Consider the following 10646-nt stretch of genomic DNA (forward strand, 5'->3'; position numbering starts at 1 on the left):
AGTTTTGTCCAGGGTAATCTAAAGTTCTGGTTACAGAGTTTCCTTACTTATACCTAAGGAAGGGCTTGGACTAGCTCTAGGGACCCACCTCTGGGAGGGTTTGGAAAGAGGGGTGGCTACACCAATTTCCTTTGTCCAGTTTCATGCCAGAGCAGGGGCTGGAAGCCCTTGAACCGGTTTGAGCTGGACTATGCACAGGGACACCTAGTGTTCCCCCAGTACAGGACTTCAAAGTTCGTAGTTCATAGTTTAGCTTCTATGGAAACGTGGAAGGCTAAACCTGAGGTTACCACTCAACAACACAGACTACCATACCACATAATTACTCTTGCTAACCCATAATCCCGCTCTACATAATTCCTATACACTAAATACCACATACTTTCTATCTACATAATTTCACTGCACAACATACCACATAATTCCACTACACACAACAAACATACACTCCACTCTAAAAAACATTATTAAAAAACATTTACATTTACAAAGTCAATAGCTCTAGTTCTTTCAAATGCAAGACCAATTACATTACAAATGCTTCTTTAACTGGTAGTCCTGTTTGCACAGTGGTGGCGAAAAGGGGGCCGGGCCTCCAAAACAGTGCTCAGGAATTCCACTGCGTAGGACTTACAGGAGGTACTAGGAGGGTTTCTTGGCCCCCAAAGTCCCTCAGGAATAAAGTGGACTTCATTCCCCCAACCAGTACGGTGACAGAAGGTACGTTTGCAGAGTGGTAGAGAATGTGGCGGTGTGGACTCCGAAGACCTATTAGCACTCTCACTGTGTGGGTCTTAGTGAAGGTAAGAGGAGGGATAGTTGGCCCCAAAGGACAATCTTGGGGGGCCAATTACCCCTCCTATTACCCCCAGTAAGTCCCACACAACAGCATTGCTAAGTTCTCATTGCAGGCCATGCATCCTTCACCTCACCACTCTGCAAACACGCTCCCTGGGGCACTCTTGGATGGGGATTAAAGTCCACTTCACTGCTGGGGATTCTTAGGGGCCAACTAGCCTAACTGATACCTCTTGTACACCCCAGATAGTGGGATTGCTGACAACTGGACACAGGCCATGCCCCCTTTGTTCACCACTCTGCAAACACGCCTCCTGGCATGCTTTTGGTTGGGGATTGAAGTCCCCTTCCCTCCTGAGGGTCCCTGGGGGCCAAGCAGCCCACCAAGCACCTCCAGTAAGCCCAACACAGCTGGATTGCTGAGAGTGGTCCAAGGCCATGCCCCTTTTTACACCACTCTGTGAATGCGCTTCCTGGAGCACTGCTGTCCGGGGGATGAAGTCCACTTCATTCCTGAGGTCCTCAGGACACAAGAGGACCTCATCGCCCCACCAGCAGTGTGCCAAGAGGTATGTTTGCACAGTGGTGTAAAATGGAGTATGGCCTCAGAACACCTTTCAGCAATCCAGCTGTGTGGGACTTACTGGATGCACCTGGTGGTCTAGTCCTCCAGGGTCTGCTGCTATTCATTTTTCTTTTAAACGGGAAGGGGACCTCATCCCCTGGGGCATGGCCACATTTTAATATTTTTTTTATAGGAGGGGCCCCCTCCTGAGGCCTTTTTCGGCACAAGGGGCCCTCATCCCCGGGGGCTTTGCCTCCTTTTTAAATAAAAAAATATATATATACTTTTTTAGGGAGGGGGCTGCATGGCCCCCCTTCCCTGTGCCACTATTGGCACCTGGGACCCCATTCCCTGGGTCCTGGTCAGCCTTTCCATTTTTTTTATTTTTGAGAGGGCTGCGTTGGCCCCCCTCCTGAGGCCAATTATGGCCCCAGGTACCCCATCTCCTGGGGCCTGGCCAGCCTTGATTTATTTTATTTTTGAGGGGGCTGCATGGCCCCCCTCCTGAGGCCAATTATGGCCCCAGGCACCCCATCCCCCGGGGCCTGACCTAACATAGGGACCGTGGGGAGAGCCCCAATGCCCTTGCGGTCCCAGCCATCTCCCCGTCTCCTGCGGGAGCTGGCATTGCTTTTGGACAAGGGGAGCTGTTGACATGCACCTCCCCTTGTGCAAAAGCAATAATGCTTTGATTTGTAGAAGAGAGAACGGGTTTCCTGTTCTTACTTTAATCAAGCAAAGCAGAGTTTGAAATGACAGGGCGGGATGGCAAACTGCAATGTCCATGGGGTGGATTCCCCTGGACATTGCCGGAGCCAGTCCTGGGGGGGTGGCAGTGCCCAGGGATGTCATTTGAGATGTCATCAGTGATGTCATCAGTAATGTTGCTTACCATGTCATGAATAAAATAATATGTGACATCATTAGCAGTGCATTGTCGGGGCACGAATTATAGTTAGCTCAACTAACTTTAACAGCCAAATTTCTCTGGTTTTTGTACGAGTGAAATGTCCGACTAACTATAAAGTCCCTGAAACCTGCATTGTTTTCTGGTAATTTGTAAGGTTTTTTATATGCTTGTTTCTAACTATAACGTTCCTGAGACCTATGTTTTATTCAGTGAATTTCAAAGGTTTTTTAAATGCTAATTTCTAACTATAACAACACTGAAACCTATGTTTTTTTAAGTGACTTTCCAAGGTTTTGAAAATGCTAATTGCTAACTCTAACTTCCCCGAAACCTATGGGTTTGTTTTCATTGAATTTCCAAGGTTTTGTAAATGCTAATTTTTGGATTTTGAGCTGGAAGGATCACTCTTTGTGTCTGCTGCATCATTATCATTGGATTTGAGGATGTTTGAATTTGATATTTTACAATTAAGTTGGTGTTGTGTCTGTTTGATCGGGGGCATTGCAGTTGCTGCAACTACAATTGTGGTACTCATCATTCTTTATTTTTAAATTGTTGTGTGTCGCCAGTAGGCCCAGATCTAGTCATGGGTGGGTACATGATGAAGCAACTGTTCCTTTGGTGTGTGTTGAATGTATTTCAAACATCATTTAGGGCATGGATGACATTGGATTGAGTTAGAAAATGTGTTTTTTGGGGGGTATTTCAGTTTTTGGGTGTGTGTTAAAGAAATGCCTTTGTTGTGTGTGTTGGTGTGCACCATGCAGACCTTGTTTTTCCCTCTGGATTTTCATTTTTGCATTTTGTTGCATTTTAAAGGCAAAGCAGTGTGGTTTAGCAAGCATCCTTTGCCTGGCTTCAGTTTTATTATAGGCCTTTTGTCAGTTCATTGTTTCCCAGACCTCCTGCTTGTTGCTTTTGCTTTGTGAGTGTCCATGTGGCTGGTAGCCTTTTCTGGTGGGATTTATTAGTGTGCTGCTTTTGCCATATAGGCATGCATGGTTTTCCTATCGGCTTACTGCTTCCATCCATCCCCTTTGCCAGCAGCAGCTCACTTCCATTACATTTGTATTTTGGTTGTTGTTCTTATTCTTTCCTATCCTTCCTGAGAGTGTAGTGTGTACACTGTACACAGTAACTAGTATACCATAGTTCTTGTTGCCAATGTCTCACACATGGCTACACTATGTTTTTTATTTGTTTGTTTGTACTACTAGTAATTGAACCACAACAACAAATGCAACATTTCACTGATGTTCTTCTCCTGGCTTATTTGCTTTTAGGTGCACAAAAAGACAGAGGAGGAGGCATCAACATCATCCGTTGTACTGCCAGACAGAAGTCCTGCTGCGCACCACATCACGTCCACGTGTGACCACAGACATCTCTGCAACTAGTGCACCTGCCTGACATCTGAAGAAGATGGCCCCAAAGAAAGGTACCAAGAAAGTTGCCGGTGAGAAGAAGAAGGAACAGAAAAAGGAAGTGGCACTAACCTTGACTGGTGTGCCGGCCAATGTGTTTTTTGGGACCAAAAAAATTACGCCTGCTGCAGCCGGGAACCAAGCTCAGAGCAGCACCTCCGCACCAGTGGGCCAAACCCACCAACCAAGTGTTCTTGTTGTACTACACCATAACTTGTGCATTTATTTCAACTTGGTTTCTCAATATCCCTTTTGTTTTTCCATCTACAATTACAGGCCGGTCCTTACCCTGTGCTATTCTTGGGAAAACAATGTACACTTACCTTACCAATGAATCTACATCTGCCATGCAGGCAGTGGCGTCACCCAAGATTGATGGACGGAGCATCCATGGAAGGGAGGACCAAGAGGAATGCCGAGATGCAACTCCCCATTTGACCAGGATACCACAGTAACAGTATCAACTTTCATCATCTTTCAAATAATGTAATTCATTTTTTTGTCTACAATCATTAAAACAGTGTGTTCTTGTTGTTATTATTAACATTAGGTTTGCTCTCTGTTTATAATTCATCCCTACAGATATTTTAACATTTTCTTTGCTATCTGTAAAAGTAAGCCCGGTAACACTGAACACAAACTGTATGTAATCCAGGTCTCCTTATCATCATCAATCATGCATTTACTTTTTCTCGCTTAACATATTGATATGGATATGGTAGTCTACAAAGATTCTGTTGTATGTTGTTTTTATTCATGCGTACTGTTTTTCTTTCTCAAACCTTTCCCCAAACCCCCCTTCCCAACCATTCAACAAACCCTAACCCTCTTCCCCCGGGCTGTGTGACTTATTGAGGTGTGACTAAATTAAATGTACACCGAGAATTTATCACACGCTTGTTGGGGCGGATGTGGCAAAAGCAACAGTACTTCAATTTCAAGGCAGGGCGAGGATCTTCTTCTGCTTGCCCACCCATGAGCAGTATATTTGTGAGGTAATTTTTTTACCAAAGGAACCTAATGCATTTATTGCAGGCATCGATTGGATTAATGGATTTGTTGTCATCCTCCTACACAGCAAAAACAGTTACGCTTGTGTCCAGTGTACTGTAGGCCTAGTCAAGTGACTCAACACAACTAGAGTTTGTAACTCTGTGTACTAGGCTATCCCCACCACCATTATGTTTTGTTGTATTTTTGCATATTATTGTTTGGCAGTAAGTTCTGTACAGTACTTCATTCTACTACTCCTCGAAGAGTCTCTCTCAGGGTACTGACTGTCTCATTTTATTTTTTTGCAAATACTGCTCTCAGTGTCTACTACTACTACTACTACTTCCACCACAACCATGGCATGTTAGGAAAAAAAAACATCATCAGCATGCAGCCATCGCTGTGCCTAAGTTAAACATCAAGCAAAGGTAAGAGAAGTTTGGGGGAGGCATAATTAATAATGGACATGTTTTTATTAATTCAATTTCACACACCCCTTTGAGTCCTTTTGCAAACTGCATAGAGTAGAAGAGACTGACAGTACTAGTAGGATAAGTCACTCAGTGAGGGGTGCCACATCTATCTGTTTGTGTCCTACAAAGTCAGCCAAATATTTAAATCAAACACTGGCTATGGGCCGCCCTGCACCAGCAAGGAAACAGTGTGATGTAAAACAGTAACCCCACCTAGAAAACATTAATAATATCGTATGTAAAGTAGAAATATATTGCTTAATTCCCTAACAAAACTAAACTATGTAAAAAAATCCCACAATACCTAACCCACCCCTCTCCCTAACCCCAACCAATGTCCGTAAAGAAGAAGTCCAACCTAATGTCCAATTGTCCAAAGAAACCCCAACGCCCGATTCCCACCCACCAAAAGAATAAATAAAAAAGGGGCAATGAACACTTATGCTCGGCGGGCTCGACTCTGGGGGACACGTACTTGCTCCTGTAGGCAAGCAACACGGCGCTTCAATGCACGGCAGTTGCATCCACAGGGGGGGCAGCAGTGATGTTAAAGGAGGGGCGGTGACAGGCGGCTGCCAGACGGTAGCCTTAACACTGGAGGGCAGTGGCTGGGGCCCAGGGCATTGGAGGAGGCTGCAGCTGCTGCCGCCTCCTCCTCCTCCTCTTCCAGAACCACCAGCCGACAGTATTCCCCTGTATGGCCTCCAGCTTCCAGCGCCAGGCCTTGGCTGCCAACTCTTTCCTGTCAGGTTTCCCCTTGGAAGAAGTAGCTATATATCAGAAGAAAAAACAAGACTATTGTAAAATATACTCTTAGCAAAGTAGTAGGACAAATTAATTCTACACATAGTGGCACGGTAGCACTAGCAGGCACAGTACATAACATTTGTGGTATGTAACTATCCTTCCACTTTCTTGGACTTTAACATTTGTGGGATTTTCAGGCATTCAACCAACCATGCACCTGATTCCTATCAGCCACCTTTGCATACATGCATCCCACATATCCTTCTCTGCCAGTCATAAATATTAAATCTCGCCCATCCTTCTTCCTTCCACTCTTCTTTCCCTTTTCGTTCAACCCATCCATCAAGGTCATTTGCTCTGACTTTTAGTATTCTCCATAAAACTTTCACAGCTGAGTTGAAATCAGATAGAAGAGGCCATTGGTTACTCAACACTCCCGCCACTAATGCTTTTACTAATGCTAAGTAAAGGGTGTCTTCAACCTTTCACAACAACTTCTTACTTAGAAAGTCTCAACAGTACAGTATACAGTACACCTTTGCAGTGAGTGTAATGTCAATAAGTAAGGATCAGGAATCTAACTTACCACCTCCCACTACTGCTGCTGGCTCACCCCCTACAGCTCCTCCTGCAACTGCCACATCCTCTCCTCCGTCAGCAGCCGCGTCGCCTTTGCCGCTGGCCCCGGCACTGGTGGTTGGTAGTGCACCTTGAAAAAACATTAAACATGTTTTAGGTGTCATATACACCTCCCCCTATTTTTCACTAGCAAGTTCGAAAAATGAGTTAATAGTAATACATACATATACAACATACATCACTAGTACAAATCAGGTGGTAGTAGAGTACACACTAGTAGTTATATGGTCCCTAGGGTCATTCTAGTCTTTTCTTAGTTAGCCTGAGCCATGCAACAATTTTACCTTTGTGTCCTTTATTTTTGCACACGTTACCTCGCAGCTTGTTGTATAAAGACACCTTTGAGCCCACATGAGCTCATACTGCTACTGTCTAAGCGCTGCGTACAAAGTCAAACAAAACAAGCCACTTTGTTATGGAGTTCTGGTGTTAGTCCATATTGCTTATCCATAAAAATGCTACACTTTTTGCCACGAGAAATGCTTGCAATATATTAACGCGCACCATTTTTCTCCTAACAGACGGAAGATTCCCTTCTACAAACCAGAGCTTTGCAGAGCTTATGATGTAACCAGTACTAGCTTCTTCTAAGGTGAGGGGTCCACAGAATTCACTCAGAGATCTTCATTTATAATTTTATATAAACTATATTCCCACAAAGGGGATGGTGGTGCTTCCACCACTGTTCAGTTATCATGATTTTGCATTTTTTTTCTTCGTTCTATGGACTTGTAGTTGTAAGTGTAACTACGTGTAACAATGTTTATAGTTTTAATCTTGTGCATTTTGCTGTTGGTGCTGCCTTCTAGAACAACGTACAGAGCTTGTCAATTGCAAATAAAACTTTTGACCTTACATAGACTCAGTGGTATTTGGTGTGGATGGACTTACACGAATGAGCGAGCGAAAGGAAGGGTGTGCATGTGCATTGCTTCCACGACTGAGAGGTCGGGAGTGTTATGTTCTGGGTTGTCTACTCATTGGGTATCTTGGGGGGTTTGGAGAGCTAATAGTTATGAGACACTACTATAACTAGTCGGGCAGGGGATTGTGGTGGGTTCTGATTGAGGTGTGAGGAAGGTCCAACCTCCCATCACCAACAACCTATTTTGTTGTGCAAAGTTCTGTATGTGCAAAATCCCTACAACAGTAGTAGTATGTCCTCTCCTATCAAAATAGTAAAATCTGGTTGGGGATTTTGTTTGTGGGAATTGTCAAAAAGCCTCAAGATTAGAAAGAGAACAAGAGGACAACCCAAAGGACTGGACTCAATTGCTAGATCTACTGGTGAAACTGAGTTCTCTTTAAAACCTTTTAAATAAAGAGTGGCCAACTGGGCAAGCTTATCTACAAACCGACTAATAGTAGTAGTACAGAGAGTCATAGCAGAGGCAGTTAGAGGCAGAGATAACAAAAAGTTAGAAACAGATAGTCTAGATCGAAGGATAATTGTTGGTAAAAAATAGCATCAGAAAATGGAAGAAATAGTTTGGAAAAAATATGGTGCAGTAAAAGTTAGTGAAAAAGAATTATTAATATTATAAACAGGATGACTTACTGGGGCTAGCAGAAGAGCCCTCGTCCTGGTCCTCCTGTCCCTGGGGTTCAACGGCTCTCGCCGACTCTGACCCCGTCTTCTTGCCCCTGGGTGCTGATCATGAAAGATAAGAAAGAAAGAGAAAAATATTGATGATGTGAAACAAATACACTATTTTTGAAAGATGGTAAAAAAAACATTTTGTAAACAATAATTGAAATAAAATTGACCTATCTAATCTGGTCGACAAGTAGTATCTGGGGATTCGTGGACCGACTAGTTATTATTTATCTACACTAATTCAGTGTTCCATTCTGATTCCAGAATACTAACGAAGCCTAAGTATTACGTGCCACTTGACCTAGCCCACCTATTCCATGCATGCCAATTGTACATTAAGTAAGCATTTCGACTTCTTTTATTCCTCAAAAATGCATAAATGGAGGACACATGCCTACATTTTTGCATACACCAAATTGTTGGTTGGATGATGCTGATTTTCTGCTAGTGCTAAGTGTCAGGATCCATCGACAGCGCACCGCCGGCCGAGAACGGGGAAAACAGAACAGAAAGACCCGATTTTAGACTACAATTCCCGACGGGCGTTGAGTGAGGCGCATCACTTAACTCACGCTACGCCCGTCGTCAAACGTCAAAAGGGGAAAGGTCGACTCCCTCGGAGCCGATAATTCTTGGACCGGAGACGAGCCGAGGTAACGCAGTGTTGCCAAAGACCCAGTCCGAAGAGAGACACACCCAGGTAGCGGCCCGTGATACTCCCGGAGGCCTCTGAACCGAGGTAGGAGTGTTGTGGCAAGGTTCCCTACTCGGCACCCCTCCCCTTAGACCACAGTTCGGAGACTCGGTCTCCGTGGACACGAACAGCCTTAGGAATCCTTGGAACTGTTGTGACGTACGCCCCTCTGTTGGAGAGACCGGCCGGTCTCATGCAGGGGAGCGACCGTATCTTGATAGACATGGCTAGCCCGGCAGGGCGTATGTAACGGCCGTTCAGTCTCACGAAGTGAGACAGCCCTTGGACCTAAAAAACCTGCCGGGGGCATATTTCATATCGTTGGGTATAGTGGCGGAGCAAGTCGCAAAGCCACAGGAGTGCTCTCATGCATCAGGGATGGCCTGTGATGCGTGATTCATAGTTACTGGCAGAAGCAAGCAGTGCTAATCGGCACAATTCAGTAGCCAGTCATCACATTTTGTTTTCTTATATGTTCATTTCCTTAGACATACGAGAGAGAGTCTTGGCAAGAAGGGGTGGTACCAACGCCGGTGGCTTGGACCTAGAGGAACAGTTACAAGTGGGTATTTGTGCAACTACTGTGTTACTTGTTGTGTGTTCCCTGTGCTGGCTCATTGCAATTCTCCATACGTGTGATCTTTCCTTGTCATTTGCATTAGTGCCTGAGATCACTGACCACTGCCTCTAGCTCTCCCCTATATGTCTTGACGTACCTTCTTTACTTTACAGGTGAGGGGGCAAGCTAGATCAGAAAGCACTACAGTTAATGGTAAAACGAGTAGTTCATGCTGTATACGTAGAACAAAGGTCTCATATGGTGTCTTGTTGTCTTTTGCCTTCACAGATCTCCCTCCCTGCAGTCCCCACCCTTTCCTTCCCCCGCTCAATCACCCCAAAAGTCCGTGGTTCCACACAAGCCGGACTTGGGGTCATCCAGAGGTGGGCCCCCTTATAGCATCAACACAGCCCCGGGGACATCGGAACGAGGAACGTGACAGAACTATCGGCCCAAGAATTCTCTTATCCCCCTGGTTGTGTTGAACGCTTACCATGGCTACCTTAGATGACGTAATGGCAACGTTAGCGCAGATGCAGATAGAACTAGCTGCCTCAAGACAGGAAACCGTGTCCTTGCACTCTCGTGTAGACTATCTGCAAAGAAACCCGTTTAGTGTGGGTAGCCCGTCTCCACCTACGTCCTTGGTGGTAGAAGTCCCAGCTACAATTCCCTTGGCCCCACCAGAGAGGTTCCACGGCGATAGAAAAAAGGTCCAGGTTTTCATGACCCAGGTATTGCTCCATTTCACCTGTAAGCCCAAAATGTTTGTGACTAACCAAGCTAGGGTCGCCTTTCTTATATCTTATTTGGGGGGCGAAGCTGCCCAGTGGGCCGCCCCTATCGTGAGGAACGATGACCCACTGCTCTACGACTGGGACGCATTCAGAACGGCATTTGAGAAAACCTTCGATCAACGAGCAGAAACGTTCTCGGCGGATAGAGACCTATTGGAGTTGAAGCAAGGCTTATTAGATCTGGTAAGCTACCTGAACAACTTCTGATGTCTAGTAGCCAAAACCGATTGGCCGGAAACCAAACAGTCAGTCATCTTTTACCATGGCCTCACCGAAGAGCTGAAAGACGTCCTGGCGCAAATCGAGCCTCAACCCAGTACCTGTACTGCCCTCATTGATCTGACGCTGCGGTTGGACCATCGGTTGAGAGAGCGGAAAGGAGAGCACACATGAAAAGAGAGGGCTAATCTGTGGAGTGACCGATCCGGACCCCCTGAGAAGACCCCTACC

At 45.3% G+C, this 10646-nt stretch overlaps 1 protein-coding gene across 1 annotated transcript; it reads left to right on the forward strand.

Moving 5' to 3' along the window:
* Nucleotides 1-9893: 9893 nt before the first annotated feature.
* Nucleotides 9894-10403, forward strand: LOC146788733 (protein LDOC1-like). The gene has a single exon (XM_085630954.1). The coding sequence runs from the start codon at nt 9894-9896 to the stop codon at nt 10401-10403; it is 510 nt and encodes a 169-aa protein (XP_085487080.1).
* The last annotated feature ends 243 nt before the right edge of the window (nt 10404-10646 follow it).

This window comes from Triturus cristatus, chromosome 10, assembly GCF_964204655.1.
Source record: "Triturus cristatus chromosome 10, aTriCri1.1, whole genome shotgun sequence".
Taxonomy (NCBI): domain Eukaryota; kingdom Metazoa; phylum Chordata; class Amphibia; order Caudata; family Salamandridae; genus Triturus; species Triturus cristatus.

Excerpts from the sequence above, each read along its gene's own strand:
- LOC146788733 (XM_085630954.1), top strand. The coding sequence starts at position 9,894 with ATGGCTACCTTAGATGACGTAATGGCAACGTTAGCGCAGATGCAGATA.